Below are 17016 nucleotides of genomic sequence, written 5' to 3' on the forward strand. Positions count from 1 at the left end.
GCTAGCAGGAAATGTATGAAAGGTGCATTCAATAGACAGTTTTAGTACTGCGTACGTTGCGTACGCAAGGGCGTTGGGTACGTAAGATCGCTACGTTCGGCAAAGTGCGCATGTGCAGAACGCAACACGGACGGTATGTGATGCGGACGCGGCCGCTTCGTACGCATGCATCCGATTTTTGCGTGCGTACGTAGGGAGCCTTGCGTGCTGCTCTCGTGGTTCTCGTTTGTTCGGGAGAGCGCGAGACAAAAGAGTTTCGCAAAATGGCAGCGTCAAGGGTGACCAGCGGATGGCTGTATTTCTTAATGGCCTATGATTTGGCTTTGCCTGCGTGAACGCGCAGAAGCCATTCCCGGATCCTGCACGGTGGGAACGCATAGCAAAAATGTGGAATTTGTTTTTAAGGCGAAAACCTTTCTAGGCTCATGGTGAAGTTTGTGTCAGCAGACCTGACCACCGGAATGTCCGCCGAAGCATCATCACGCCATATGAAGGCAGATTAAAAATAGATTAAGGAATGAAAAATTATTGATAGTGACAGTTAGTGAATGATAACGTTATAATAGAGATTGGTAGAGGTTAATGACTAGTAATGACTAATAATGACTACTAATAACTTGTAATGACTACTAATGACTCCCAAATGGCCAGTATGTCTAACGACGGCTTGTAATGATCAAAATTGATGAGAAATGACTAGAAATGTCAAGTAGTAATGACTGAAATCCCTACTAATGACTTGTAATGACTACTAATGAAACCGAAATGACCAATATGCCTAGCGACGGCTTGTAATGCCCAAAATTGATTAGAAATGATTAGAAATGTCAAGTAATCAGTAGTAAGGACTGAAATGGCTGCTAATGGCTTGTAATGACTACTAATGGCTACGACATGACCAATATGTCTAACGACAACTTGTAACGACTACAATTGATTAGAAATGACTAAAATGCTTAGTAATGACTAGTAATGACTACTAATTACTATTAAATGACAACATGTCTAAAGACGGCTTGTAATGACCACAATTGATTACAAATGACAATAATGCTTAGTAGTGAGCGGTGATGACTAACAGAAAGAAGAGAAAGAGAAGAGGCAAAGAGAAAGACGCGAATGATAAGAGGAGGAAGTGTAGGCGTTCGCTGTTCACCTCTTAAAGAGATCTTAAGAGAACCTGTAATTTTTGAGAAAGTGTTCAGTGTGCGCTGTTTGCGCGAAAAGCTCGAACTCCTGTTGACGCAGTTCGTCGCAAATGCCCTATATATCGAGCACTCGGTCTTTATTTCTCTTGATATGATTCGTGTGTTGCATCCGTATTAAAGGTAGTCTCTTAAATGCCTAAATATAGTTCGACGTAGCATGACCACGCCCACACGTTACATCACGTTGGCGACATCAACAGCGCCTATAGTTCAACCGACGGTTCGACGTACTGGCGGACGCGGCCAACGCGCTCCGATGCGCCCGTCGCCCGCTTACGTACGTAGGCATTTCGCAGTACTAAAAGCCCTAACGTGACACGCGCTCCTACGTTCCGCAAAACGCTTGTGTGCTGCGTACGTATCGTCATGGCGCAGTACTAAAACTGTCTATTGTCTTTGTAATTGTTTGCACTACTGTGTCGTCGTCCGATCCTTTGTCACAAGAATGCATGTAAGACCCCATATATGGCTGCCCAACGTGGACCTCTGGGGGCATCGGACGATAATTTGGACAGTTTTGCTCGGTTCGAGACAACCTTTGTTTGAACCGAAGCGTACGCTTAGCGTGCATTTTGAGCGCTAGTGTCGGCGGCGCGCTTTCTTGGGTGAGGCGATGGTTGCTGTAGCATGTTTGAACTTGACAACATGCTAAGCCTTTTCGCGAGTGTTTTTGAAGAACATTCGCCGGTGCGAGAGCAACGTGGTATGCATCCTGGAATAGCAATACCTAGCGCCCGCGGAACATTGGCAAGCCAGAAGCGAGTGAGTACAGAAGCCTCGTGGGTGGTCCAAGTTTTTTATTAAATACCTTCTATCTCTTTGACTCCAGAAATGGAGGCTCTGGAAGCTGGGTGGCCGCGGGCCACGGGTGTTGCTATGGGCTGTCTGGTATTGCGGCCTGGCTGGCACCAGACGTTCCGGCACCATCTGGGACGGTAGGAGCCGTCAACTCGGATGCTGTGTGCACTGAGCGGGTATCCTCACAGAGCTGACGTCTCTTCGCAGCTGCCTGTCCTGCGCTCATTTTGGATGTTTTCTTTTTCTGTTATTGTCAGGGCAGAGACCCATTAGGTCTAAGGTTTTACGAAGCTCACTGTCGCACGTGAAGGGACACAGCGTCGTGGACTGTGGCGTTGAGGTGTCGCACTCTGCTTCCCTAATTCTAGTTAGCCTCGCACGAATTTAAGTTATTCGTTCGACTCAAGAAAGCGAGCTTTGTTCACGTGAACTTAGCCTCTGAGTAGCCACCTGATAATTTGCTAGGCGAGTTAAACACCGTACCACATGGACGATGTGCATGCAGGATTCCTCTCTCTTCCACTACTTTAGTTTTTGTCGAGTGCGTTGAGTGTATACAGCGTGAGCGGAGTCACCTCTGGTTGGCTGTCACCAGCGCATTGCGCTGCTGCCCCGGTCTACGATCGAGACACACCAGGCAATGGAGATGTCTGTGGGCAGTCCGGCGCCGCAATTTCGACGGCAGCCTCGCAACCCTCGGCGGATAGGGAAACGAGCCGGCAGTCACCAACGGCCACTGTGGCTCTCGCCAGCAGGGCACGCCGGTGCGAGCGACGCTAGCCCGTGCCGACTAGTACGTCACCGTTTCCTGGACCCTGGCCTGGAGTCTGCAGCGCTGCTGCTGTGATCAACGAGCGCCAGCGGTGTACCTCAGAGACATTGTCGACGCGCGTGTTATAAACAGTGAATGGACATTTCCTCGGTGCGGCCACTGCCGCATGTACTACCTGTTGTTCGCGCACGACGCGTTGATGTTAGACAGTGACATGTTTTTGGCGGAGTATGTCGTGATTTAAGGTTGGGGGGACGACTCTCACGCGCCCCCTGATGTTTTCCCCGCGTGGCTCTGGCGTCTCCTGTAATCCGGCTTCTCCCCGTAGCTAATCGCCGGCTAGGCCGCTGTTGTTGCAGCATATTACGAGCGATGGCGCGAGTGTTGCGCTCCTGGCGCTGCGTAACGGCAGGGTCGGTCGGGCGCGGCAGGTTGGGATTTCGGTGGACGAGTGGCGGGGTTTTTTCGCGCGTGCGCCGACCCGCTTGGCGTGACCGTCCAGTGATACGCCCAGGAGCGGGACACTGGAATGAATGAAGACAATCGTTCGAACCCGCCACCGTTCGCGTGACTGTACGCACGAACGATTACGCATTGATGTCCAGCATGGGGCCAACATATTCGCTCGCTATCAGGTCGTAGTGAGTCGGACTTCCTCGATTTGTCGCGCGCCCATCGGAATGTTCTATGCGTTGTGATTCGGCTAGCAGGCATGAATGTATGAAAGGTACAATAATTATCCCTGAGATTGTTTGCACTACTGTGTTGTCGTTCCTTTGTCCGAAGAGCAACAGAATCATGCGATCAGACTTCTTTACATCTGGTGGAATCGCTCACCTATTAATTTGATTCGAACTTGCAGGCTTAGAACACGTGAATTTCCAGCTCACTAAAGGTATCGCTGATAGAGGAATATCAGAGCTTGATTCAAGGTCACGCTCACACTCACGTCTTTAAATATGCATTCACTTGCACACACTTCTGCTCACACGTACTCGTTCGTCCCTATAACGATGTCCATCCACACTAGCCAGCGTTTGCTGATTATCAGACGAAGGTATCAAACCGAAAAAAAGAACTTTCGATCATATCCAGCCTTCTGGGACACCCGGGCAACCTAATGAGTCTGGAATATTGTCAAGCAGTCTCGCAGTCCGCGGTCAGACGCTGGTGGAGTGGTCGTCATTTGTCACAATATATCCACTTTACACTTTGCTTAATTACAACTGCAATATTTTTTTATTTATTACCATTGACTACTTAACTGGCGGCAGGCGCACAAAAGAGACTGCCACAAAGACGAGCCACCCAGTGTCCAGCCACCATGAAGGAGTACTCACCGAAAGGTCGGCGTTTTTCAACGGGGTCGGCAACGGCTCTCCGATCACTGGCTTTGGTTCGTCACTGAAGGCTTGTTTTGTGGCGCCACGCATCCACTCTAGGTGAAAGAGGCAGTCGATTCCATACAAGAGCGCCGCAGCGCAAACTGTCTTGTATGCATCTGGGCTTAGCGTATCTGCTTTAACCAGGTCATGGAGGTCGATACCACCGGTAACTTCTTTAAGTGTGTCATATGAGAAATCGATATCTGAAGAAAAAAGTGCGAATAGTGTAAGCAGCCGGTCTCCTTTATACAAGTGTATCCCAGGTCGAAAGCTTTTGGTGGTAATAGTAGTAGTGTTTTATTTGTCTTATATTGCAGAGCAGAATACAGGAAGAGACATTAGAGTATTAATACTGAAACCGGAGCTCTTGTATTAAATACGTGACACTATGAATAATAAAAGCTTACAAGCAGTTGTAGTAACAGTATCTTCCCCGAAGAGAGAAAAAGAAATGCAAGGCAAGTGACGGACGAAAACATATTAGCTACATTTTATACGTTTAAAAAGAATACCTGAAAAAAGAATGGGATGGCACAAGTTTCATATTAACAGCAAGCGAGTTCCATAGTATTAGTAGTTGCTGTGAGTTATAGGCAATAACTGGAGGCGGGGGAATATCGAATTTTTCGAATAGGAATTGAATACGAATTGAATAGTAAGTATCGAATAACGTATCGAGTACGAATAGTCAAACGCAGACCCATACATTTAGAGCAGGGTTATTTATCGAGGTATAATTAGGCGCCACGCCTGTACTGACCAGTAAAAAAAGATACGGCTAATTATGAGGCACAGTTAGGATCACCATTAAACACTAAGCACAAGACCAATGAATCTCATTTGAAAAGGTGCACGAATAGCCTCTCAGCATCTCTCGAGCCTGGTTGTAAACTGGCTTTCCAAGAATGAATGACACCTGTGTGATTTTCTCCACTGCTGTTTTTATCCCTCTCCCCCTCACCCGTATACAGCGCTGTGGAGGTGCCCTCGCACGAGAGGCAGTAACGGCGCTGTACTTATCTTTTCCTTTTCTCCTTTTAGAACCACTCGTCATCATCATGACTAGCTTGCCAAAAATTCTAAAATTGTCGCCGAAAAGAAGAATCTGAAGTTGCACGTGAAAACAGAAAAAGAAAAAGCTACTGACGGATTTTTGTGTCGTAAACACACGCAAGAGGATCCGTTGCAAGGGGGAAAAGATCTATCGTTGTAAAGCTGCTACGGGAATAGACTGCAAAAAAAAAAAAATACATTTAATGACACACATCAAGCAAAAAATCACGGGTTGTCACGTAAGCTTCCGCCGCGAAACCGGGAACAAAGCTTGCATTGCCCATTTTCTTTCTGCATTGCTTCGAAAACGTTTGTGATTATCCCACTTCTCACAATTTGCGATATTTTGTTTAGTACACCAAGTAACAAGATTAACAGTTCGCCGTTGTGGAATATGTGGCTAGTTTTAAGCATTCGAAGATACCGAATAATTCATTTTACAAAAGGAGTAGTTAGTGTGTTATATTAGATTCATTTTCAAAACAGAAAATACGCGCCACCTTAGCAATAACAAGTCAATCTAAATCAGATCAATCAAAATCAAATCAATATTTGGCTTTACTGGGCGGTTCCAACCAGTAGTAAACTGCAGATCTGGGTTACATATGCTGTAAAAGTATATGCATGGCAGCAAGATTATATGTAGGGATAGCTTTAAATAGTAATATATCAATTTGTCGAAAATTGCACTCAAGTGCGCATTATAACATGATATAATAAAACGAAGTTCCTGGTTTTGTTAGTGCTGCAAAGGTCCTAAATTACAAGAATAAGTTAGAGCTCACGACGATATGCTGTGGTTATTGTGGTTATGTAGGAAAGCATAGTAAAGCGTAACCTTCGTGAAACGATTTAAATAACAGCCAGCTTTCAACAGTATCCTAACGTCATAGCTAGACGGTGTTTTTCTGTAAGATGTAGTCTTTAAATTTTAAACTAATATTTAATTTAACGCCAAGAAACTTACACTGATCATCATCATCATCAGCCTGGTTATGCCCACTGCAGGGCAAAGGCCTCTCCCATACTTCTCCAACTACCCCGGTCATGTACTAATTGTGGCCAGTTGTCCCTGCAAACTTCTTAATCTCATCTGCCCACCTAACTTTCTGCCGCCCTCTGCTACGCATCCCTTCCCTTCCGTAAGTCTTAATGACCATCGGTTATCTTCCCTCCTCATTACGTGTCCTGGCCATGCCCATTTCTTTTTCTTGATTTCAACTAAGATATCATTAACTCGCGTTTGTTCCCTCACCCAATCTGCTATTTTCTTATCCCTTAACGTTACACCTATCATTCTTCCTGAGTTAAAGCCGAATACCTGTTCTGTAGCTTGATCTAGAATTCCTCTATTTTCCCTCTTACCGCTAACTCATTGATCGGCTTCTTATATACCAGTTTCTTCCGTTCCCTCCTCAGGTCTAGGCTAATTCGTGTTCTTGCCATCCTATGGTCACTACAGCGCACCTTGCTGAGCACGTCCACATCTTGTATGATGCCAGGATTAGCGCAGAGTATGAAGTCAATTTTATTTCTAATCTCGTTTACATTTACTACATTTACATTTACTCATTTCCTTAAAAGGAAACGAGTAAATTCTTCCTTTAAAGGAAACGAGTAAATGTACTGTGATCATCATCATCGTCAGCCTATTTTATGTAAACTGCAGGGCAAAGGCCTCTTCCTGCGATCTCCAATTGACCCATTGCAAAAATCTTTCTGCGCATGCGCCAAGCCGGCACGGCGTGAGTCCCCCTTGCAGTGGTTATCGTAACTAGACTTGGTTGGAAAACAACGCGGGGCAACTCGGAACGGTGTTGCTATGGAAATTCTGGTGGTTGCGCTTGTGTTTTTTTTTTTCGAGTATGCCGGTTAATTGTGTCGCCTTGGGGTGTACGAACTACTACTATGGAAACGGAAACTCGAGCTTCTTCCTATTTCCATCTGCAAAAATGTATGCGAAGAGGGCTCTGTGGATACCTGCAGCGAGGCGTGCAAACCCGGACAACTCATTGTGGCAGCCAGCAGAGCTTTGTCGAATCTGCGTGTCGATTCACTTCATAACCAGCAAGTTTTCTTTAAAAAAGAAACTCCCGAGTGAGCATCGTGTCGTAATCTCCCTCTGTCAAACGTAGCCGACCGTCGAAGCTGATAAATCATCCGGACTACGAGCCGACAGTGGGCCTCTTCGATTTTCGGAGTTCTGGCAGCCCGCTGGCAGCCAGCTAGTTCCGGTTCTAATAGGAAGTCGCGTGGGCTGGGATCCCAAGACAACCCGAACCTGCCCGAAGTTTGCAGAATCGAACGCCGGGACAGCTGGCCAAATGTAAACATGCTACCAGCATGGCAGCGCCCGGCGAGGCCGGCGTGCGCTCGGCGTAGTCGGCCCATTTATACGTTGCCAGCTTGAAAATATATAGTTGCATTCAGGGATACGATCGATTTCGCGCGATTTCGCGCGACTCGGCGCAGGACGCGCACTGGGGCAACCTTACCTTGCGCAGCGCAACAGATGGCCTCCGACGTGGCGGATGACAAGACGAGAAATCGCGCGTAAATGATTGTATACTCGAAAGCGATATCTCGAGGATCCCTGCTCGCAGCGATCACGTTGCCCAGCGGCGACATTGATGAGTTGGCATTGTGTCATCACAAGACATGAAAAAGCAGGTTATCGGGTACATCTCATACGCATAAAATTTCGTGCCGACCTGCTTGGGCTTCAATTTCAGAAAGTTTGTTGTGGCTGATTGTGCTTCTCATTTTAACCCTATGTAGCTGGGGACGCGGCTGGCGCATGAAAATACACGCCGCCTGTGACCAGCGAAACGCTTCACACATTGGTCGCGATCATGAGAGCAATAAGACAACGTACTACGTGTGTCTAATGTACCGAGTGCAATCAGTGCATTCTTAGATCAACGGCCTGCAGTCGAACACATATCGGTTTCGAGCTTCCACGTAGGCACAGGACGGAGAGACGGAGCGAACACGGGCTAGCTGCAAAGCCGGCAAAGCCTTCGCTAGCTGCAGACAAAGGAGATGTATACATACACCAGATATGTGAAAAGGAAGGCCACCAGAGAAAGACGAACCCAAAATGTACCGCAATTCGTGAATGAGCGTCTACAACTTGCGTGGAACACGATGCAGATAACATGCACGCGTGAGAGCGCAGCGCGCTGATCCCCGCCGCGAAGAAGCCTTCAGGGGACATACACACACGAAAGCTTCAAACGGTTCACCACTGCTCGTATCGCACCGTTTCGCAATGCGGAACGGAGCGTAAGCACCCAAAAAAGATAACGCTAGAAGTAAGGAAATCCAAAGATGAACGTAGACAGTTGGCTGAGCGAGGCAATTTTAAGTCCTCAGCGCCCGCGTTGCAATCCGCGAAGTCCCCGCAAGATGGCGGCGAGCGCCCATCGCCTCTTTTAGTCGTCTGCTAGCCAGAGAACTTCTAGAGAGCAGCCAGTCCAAAATCGTCCTGGCAGGTCCTGGCAGCCCGCGGATAGCCAGAACCGTCCAGCGCGAGCAAAACGAACGCCCGGCGGAAGTGCGTAGCGCGGTGGGCGGAGCAACCCGATAAAAGCGAAGACGCTCTGGCTGGCTCTGGCAGGCCGCGGGTAGCCAAAAGTGGAAAATCGAAGAAGCCCAGTGATCACGTACAGGAAGACCGCGGGCGAGGCTGCTGTACGGCGACACAACCTTTGCGTGAAAAGGCAAAGGGACTGCAAACTTAAGTTGACGAACGTGCTGAGATGAAAATTAGTGTTGCTGCCCTGTGAGTCACGATGTTGGGTCACCAAGGACAGGGACTGCGAAAGGAATGTAGGATCCTGTCGGGGTGTTTATTCGAGTTAGTTCGAGCTGTGAGTCGTTCCGGGACCGTCACTATGTGGTTTGGCTGCCTTGTTACCGTAGGAGCTTGCATAAGGTCTATAGTGAAATGCGTCTTCTTGCCGACGTCAAGGTGGTTGGTCGTCACGTCGGCTAGCTTGTTATCCGCCGCTTATATTCTGCGTATTTTAGCGTATGTACCATCACTGGCCATGTTTCCTGCGTTTCCTTGGTATGCGCACTAACAGGACAGCGCGAGCCGAACCCCCCCCCCCTTTTTTTTTTGCACGATATTTTGCACTGTGCGCTGCTTTGAGTTGCACGGACCCACACTGCTATTTTCTAATGTGAATGCAGCACACGTGTCATTTTGTGAAGCCGACGCACCAAATCGCGCAGTCAACTGTATTTGGTTGTATTTACATGTCATTACACTGCTGTGTAACAAAGTGGTCCACTAGCACTTCCGCTTACTGAAAAGTTATCATGACCTGAAACTTAAAGGCAGATAAAATGTGTTAATACAGTAAATGATCCGAGTATAAAGAAATCTCGGAAATTATTTTAACAATTTCCAAAAGTGCCCAACATGGTTGCTTGGTTGTATGTAGCATATCGTGTTATGTAGAAACTGTAGACAGTTTCCGGTCGTATACCACGCCGACACCACGTACACGCAGCCCGTCTTGATGGACGGCTTGCACGTCGCTCGTACCAGTACACCTTCTGAAGCAGCTGTGGTAAGTTTATATTTTGATTTCCCACGTAGACTTCGTCATGGAGTGCCCAGCCTCGATGCTCCTGACGAACGGTTGAAGTGTTCGAGGTGAGACACCGCCAAACGCCGTCGTTCGTTACGGAACACTTGGGGAAGTCCCATATGCGCCAACAGAAGGGGTATATTGTCGTCTTCAATCATTACTCACGCACTGATTGCAAACTATTCAATAAAACACTTAAACAACGCAGAAAGCAAGTTGTATCAATACGTGGAGCACGGACTGCACGGGAGCATAGGCCTTATTTTCCAACCAAACGGGGTGGCGCGAGGTTGGGAGGTTCTTCGTTTGCCCGGCAGGTGGCACTCGCAATTTTGGAATCTGTTTTTTTTTTTTTTGAGGTTTGGAATCGGATTTTTTTTTTTAGGTTTGCATTTTGTGGCGAATGGACGTGCTTTTCGGGGCTTCGTGGCGGCGAGGAAATCATAGGCTTTTGTGCATGCTTTGAGCTTGCTTCTGTTTTTGATTTGCTGATTTTTTGCCTTTAAATAGTAGTTGGGTGGTTTTTCTCTTTCTTTATTTTTTTTTGTCTCCCGTATTTCGGGTGCGCTGGTGTGTTTCGTGCACATTTGGTTTTGCAGGATTGTTAGAGCGTCATTTTGCGCCACATTCTTCAACGCGTGCAGCCGGTTGGAATGTTGAGCGTTTGTAGTCTTTATATGGTAGCTTGGATGTGGCAAGATTAATAGCTATTAGGTAGTTTTACTGTGCGTGTTTTCGGTAGGAAAGTGAGAGCGTGGCCGCGTGGTTGAGCGCGTGCGAGAGTGTGTCATACCTTCGGTCTCCGAGACATTGATTGCTTTTGAAACAGTGCTGAGAGTTGCTTTGCGACATTTTGAGGATTTGGATCCTGTGCGTATCGGTTCTTGCTAAGAGGTACGTGCTCTGCATTGATATAGTGGTATAGTATTGTAGTATTTGCATCAGTAGTAGCATTACTATAGTATTATATTATTTGCAAAAAGCCGTGCAATATATGGCGAGAAAGCCGGGAAAGCAGGCAGTGCGCGGGGGGGTCCCTCAAGGCAGATGAGGACACGAATGAGAATGGAGAGGGCATCGAAGCAACCGGCACACAATGTCATGTCGATACTAGGCTGCAGAAAATGGAGGCTTTCCAGGAAGAGCTTGTCAAACAGGTGCAAGAGCTCAAAAATGAGCTAAACAGGGAGCGTGATGCACGGAAGGTAGTTGAAAAGACACTTGAAGCAGGCGAGCAAAAGCTGTACAGGGCCGCCATTGTGAACGAGAATGTGCGTGACAATCGAACACAGACCTCCGACGCGACAGGCGGGGGAGTGTCACCAGGGTACGTGGAATTCGTGCAGCGTGATGAAGGGTTAGCTGGAAAGAGCGGCAGCTACCTCGAGGCCGCCAAGCGGAAAAAGCAGGATCCCAGGAGACAATGCCCCTTGTCGAGTTCGAATCACGCGCAAAAGGACAAAGGGAAGCAGGGAGAGGTAGGAGAGAGTGAAAGGGTGATTATCGCCGGCGACTCAAACATGGCTAGTTGCTCAAAAGCAATTGTGGAGAGGTTGAGATGCGAGAAAAGAGTGGCGGTAGGGACATTTCCAGGGCGGACACTGGGTTCTGTCATGGAGCGAGCAAAAGAAAAGCTCGCGGAAAATGCCCACGTGCGCAACCTTGTCAGAGTAGCAGGTCGGCTAAATGACGTCCTGAACAGCAAACGGACAGGACTAGCCCAGCGCTTGGCGAAGGGGGTGGACAACTTGCGCGAGCTATCCCCTCAGGTGCAGATCGTGGTGTGCACGGTGCCGGAGGTGCCTGTATGCGACAGTCACGTACAAAGAGCCGTAATGGCTGCTAATGAGGCAATATGGAAAATGAGCCGACAGAAAGGCTTCGAGGTGGTCGAAGTAAACAGGGAAGTGAGAAGGTGTGGTGGTTTTAAACGAGACGGGATCCACTTCAATTACAGGCTGGCACAGGAATTGGGCTGGCGAATTGGTGGTCGCGCTGTTGCTTTTTAGGGGGCCCGCGGGCGCTCAGGAGGCCAGAGTAGATAGTAATAAAGAAGGTCCCCTAGGGGAGCCTCAGAAGAGCATCGTCGTCGATAGCAAGAAAAGGAGGAAAGCAAGAAAGAGAGCTCGCCATGCAATAGGCTACATAAACATGCAGGGTGCTGCATTTGGAGACGATCCCACCGCTGTCAACTAGTTGTTTGATCTGGAGGACAATCCCAATTGCTGTCCCCCAGATTTTGGACCTTGCCATTGGGTGCGGGAGTTGGCCGAGGTTGAGGAGGACTTTGAGATGAAAACTTGGAGGATTATTTACATTATTTACAGTGAGAGGACCAAGAAATTAACAGTCATAGAGTCATTACGGGCCGGCAGCAACTCGGACGCTGCGGCCCGTGGCAAGAAGCTCGAAAGAGATCAATGAAGGAATGCTCCCTTGCTGTTCCCGGTCTCTGGCTTTTAACCCTTTCGGTGTCTCGAAGTCACGTCACGTTCGGCCAATCGGCGAGCCCGCTCAGGTGGCGTCATGTTTGGCCCTTGGTAGGCGCCTGTGCGATTGTGACACACCCGGCGCAGAGGGTCGATCCTTGGGCCCCAATTGTCCGAGGGCTTACTTCTCTCTGCGGTATTGCCTTGCTGGCTTGCAAGCGCCTTCACAACAGGCGGAAGGGGGCGACGTTCCAGTGCTGCAAAGCAGCTTTGCTCGGGACCTGCGTTACCTGGAAACGTGCCAGGCTCCCGCTACACTTTCGGGAAGAGTCAAGCAGTGAATAGCTCTACCTGCGGCGCACGAGGTGGTGCCGCGCCTCGGGAACGGGGTAGATGTGCTTCTGCGCTCCTTAATTAGCTGTGGCGCGATTCAATGTGGTCTGGCGAACTCGAAGGAGGCTCAGGAAAGGGTTTCGTATCTAACCAGGGCGGCAGAAGAAAGGAAAAGTGGGCAGAGATTGAGGAGCAGTTAAATAGAGAACAAATAGGCGTGTATGCGGTTACAGAAACGCACCTTAGAGACTCAGAAGGGCCGCCAGTTATTGAGAATTATGTTTGGGAAGGGTACAACAGAACTAAGTCGGAAATAAACGGAGGGGGAGTCGGAATGCTCATCCATCAGGGAGCCAAATGGAAAAGAGTAAATTCAAAATGTCAAGAGCATCTTTGGTTATCAGGTACAATGAGTGGGAAAAAAACTAGGCTGGGCGTTACGTATTTGTGGACCGGAAATTATTGCACAGAGAAGAATAAAGAGTTAGTGGAATGCATAAGCGCTGATATTAAGGGTTTCGGGAATGGTGTTGAAATTGTCCTATTAGGTGACATGAATGCCCACATACAAGATTTTGATGGATGTACCGACAACAACGGGAAGTCAATGCTAGAGCTTTGTGAGCAACATAACCTTGTTGTCGTGAATACGGGGCATAAGTGTGAAGGGCAGATCACGTGGGAAGTGGGAAACCGGCAATCGACTATTGATTACTGTCTGATGACAGAAGGAATTCATGATAAGTTGAGAGAAATGGTCATTGATGAGGAAGGGTATAGCAGCATAGGGAGTGACCATAAAGGCATCATTTTAAAAATGGGATATGTAGTTAGGAAAGAGAGTAAGGAGCGCGAAATGGCCAGTCCAAATTTGAAGGCTGAACAAATAGCAAATATAGTCACTAGGGTCAAGGAAGAAATTGGCAAATGGCCAAGTAAAGAGTGGCAATATGGTGAGCTTCTAAGTGTAATAACGACAGAAATACGGAAACAGAAACAACATGTTCGTTCGAAAGGAACAAACAAACCGAAAAGCTGGTGGAACAGGGAGATACGAGAAGCGATCGCAGAACGACAGAAAGCATCTCGAGAGCACAGGCAGGCAAAGAAGGCGCAGATACCGCAGGATGAAGTAACCAGTAAATGGGAAACATACGGGGAGAAAAAGTCTATGGTTCAAATACTGGTGCAAGCAAAATTAAAATGTGAAAGTGAACGTTGGTTGCCAGAAATACGTGAGAAAAAGAACGCCGCGCCTAGAATATTTTGGAACCACATAAAATTATTAGGCAGGAAGTCAACAACAATACAACAACATATCCTAGACGAAGATGAAAACAGACTGAAAGGAGCAGTGGCAATAAATTACATCCGAAAAATGACAGCCGAATCTTTCCAAGGCAATGACGAGGTTGTATACGAAGAAAAAAAGAGCATGAAAGAGACCCAAGTGGAAAAGGAGGTGGAGCTGACAAATTTCAACTGGAAGAAAGCGGAAGAGAAAATTCCTAAGCGCACCGCCACCGGAGTAGACGAGGTTCCCGTTAGGCTGATTAATGAACCAGGACCAAAAAGTAAGGAAGCTCTTGTGAAAGCAGTGGAACAAACTTTAAAAGATCGACAAATACCAGACAGTTGGCGACAAAGTAGAATGAATTTAATTTATAAAGGCAAGGGGGAGAAAGATAGAATTCACTCGTATAGACCGTTGACCATTATTACATCGGTAATATACAGGCAATGCTGGCAATCAAATTAAAGCTTCAAGCTTGGGCAGAAAATAATGGCATTTTGGGAGAACTTCAGAATGCCTTCAGAATAGGTAGGCGTTTAGATAATAACTTATTTGTTCTTACTCAGTGTATTGAAATATCAAAACTAGAAAGCAGACCGTTATATGTGGCCTATTTAGACATTACAGGAGCCTATGACAACGTAGAACGCAACATCTTGTGGGACATTCTGAAAAGGGAAGGCTTAGTGACGATTGTCTACAGCTTTTGAGAGATTTACCTAGAAAATACCGTTTGCGCTGAATGGGAAGGGATGAGAAGCGAGGAGAAAGTTCATATCAACAAGGGACTGAGGCAGGGGTGCCCTTTATCCCCGCTGCTGTTTATGATGTACATGGTGAGGATGGGAAGGGCGCCAGAAGGAAGTAATATCGGGTTTAATCTCTCATACAAAGAGGCGGGAACATTAGTAGAGCAGCAGCTCCCAGGTTTATTTCATGCGGACGACATTGTGCTGCTAGCTAACAAGCAAAGTGATTTGCAACGTCTGGCTAATATCTGTGGACAGGAAAGCAACAAATGAGGTTTCAAATTTAGTGTTAGAAAATCAGGTGTTATGGTATTTAATGAAAACTGTGAACAGACAGTGGAGTGACAGGGCAAAGAAATACCTCGGGTAACAGAATATAAATACCTTGGTATATGGATAAACGAGGGCAATAGATATATGGAAACACCGGAAAAAACAATAACAGTGAACGGGAAGAGAAATGCAGCCATAATGAAGCACAGAGCGCTATGGGGATACAATAGGTACGAGGTCCTCCGAGGTATGTGGAATGGTGTAATGGTTCCAGGACTTCTTTTGGAAATGTGGTTGTTTGCTTTAAATCAGGGGTACAATCAGGACTCGATGGGAACCCAAGGTCAGTGGGTCGCCTCGCATTGGGCGCTCACGGGAATACTACAAATGAAGCTGTGCAAGGTGATATGGGCTGGACTAGTTTTGAAGTGAGGGAAGCTCGCAGTAAAATTGAGTATGAAGAACGCCTGAGGAATATGGAAGAAAGTAAATGGACTGGGAGAGTGTTCAGGTATCTGTACAGGAAAAACTGGAAAGAAACAATTTATGATAACTCAAAGGGAAGCTCATTAGTTTTCGAAGCGAGATCGGAATGCCTTAGAACACGCACCTATAAAGCGAGATATAAGAATGAACAAAAAGCATGTGCTTGCTGCGCTAAAGCTAGGGAAACTATGGAGCATGTTTTATTAGAATGTGAAGACGTCTACTCAGCGGTCGATTTAGGGCCCACTGGCCTCCTTGAAACCCTTGGGTTCAGCGGGAGCAGTGGAAAGGTAAACATGTCCGCAATAGGCATTAGTAAGATGCGATTGGAGGATTGGTGGACGAAAGGTAGGGAAACGACAAAAAACGGAGACGTACAAAACACAGTTAGCAATAGGGGATCCGAAAATTTGGGTCTGGGAGTTCATAGTGTTTATTTCTTAAATTTTTTTATTGTGTAACTTAGGTAGGACGTTAGCAAGTATAATAGCAAGAGCTTGGTGTCGCAACCCACCGCCCCGTTCCAAAGGGGACGCTCATAACATCCATCCAACCATCCATCCATCGGTCAATTACCTCTGCCCTGCGCCAACCGATTCCAGCTAGCGCCTGTGAATTTCTTAGTTTCATCACCCCACGTAGTCTTAGGAACACCTTAGACTTTTGTCAACCAAAGAACCAGGCAGGATTCCGTAAAGGCTACTCAACAATAGACCATATTCACACTATCAATCAAGTGATAGAGAAATGTGCAGAATATAACCAACCCTTATATATAGCTTTCATTGATTACGAGAAAGCGTTTGATTCAGTCGAAACCTCAGCAGTCATGGAGGCATTACGGAATCAGGGTGTAGATGAGCCATATATAAAAATACTGGAAGATATCTATAGCGGCTCCACAGCCACCGTAGTCCTCCATAAAGCAAGCAACAAAATCCCAATAAAGAAAGGCGTCAGGCAGGGAGATACAATATCTCCAATGCTATTCACAGCGTGTTTACAGGAGGTATTCAGAGACCTGGATTGGGAAGAATTGGGGATAAAAGTTAATGGAGAATACCTTAGTAACTTGCGATTCGCTGATGATATTGCCTTGCTTAGTAACTCAGGGGACCAATTGCAATGCATGCTCACTGACCTGGAGAGGCAAAGCAGAAGAGTGGGTCTAAAAATTAATATGCAGAAAACTAAAGTAATGCTTAACAGTCTCGGGAGAGAACAGCAATTTACAATAGGCAGCGAGGCACTGGAAGTCGTAAGGGAATACATCTACTTAGGGCAGGTAGTGACGGCGGATCCGGATCATGAGACGGAAATAATCAGAATAAGAATGGGCTGGAGTGCGTTTGGCAGGCAGTCCCAAATCATGAACAGCAGGTTGCCGTTATCCCTCAAGAGAAAAGTATATAATAGCTGTGTCTTACCAGTACTCACCTACGGGGCAGAAACCTGGAGGCTTACGAAAAGGGTTCTACTCAAATTGAGGACGACACAACGAGCTATGGAAAGAAGAATGATAGGTGTAACGTTAAGGGATAAGAAAAGAGCAGATTGGGTGAGGGAACAAACGCGAGTTAATGACATCTTAGTTGAAATCAAGAAAAAGAAATGGGCATGGGCAGGACATGTAAT

General features: G+C 47.0%; 1 protein-coding gene across 1 annotated transcript in view; it reads right to left on the bottom strand.

Moving 5' to 3' along the window:
- LOC142573931 (uncharacterized) overlaps positions 1-17016 on the bottom strand; it is a 184585-nt gene that overhangs the window by 99168 nt on the left and 68401 nt on the right. The window contains exon 7 of the mRNA XM_075683132.1: positions 4119-4366. Coding sequence (XP_075539247.1) covers positions 4119-4366 — 248 coding nt within the window. The remainder of the gene's footprint in view (positions 1-4118; positions 4367-17016) is intronic.

The sequence above is a fragment of the Dermacentor variabilis genome, chromosome 3 (genome assembly GCF_050947875.1).
Source record: "Dermacentor variabilis isolate Ectoservices chromosome 3, ASM5094787v1, whole genome shotgun sequence".
NCBI lineage: Eukaryota > Metazoa > Arthropoda > Arachnida > Ixodida > Ixodidae > Dermacentor > Dermacentor variabilis.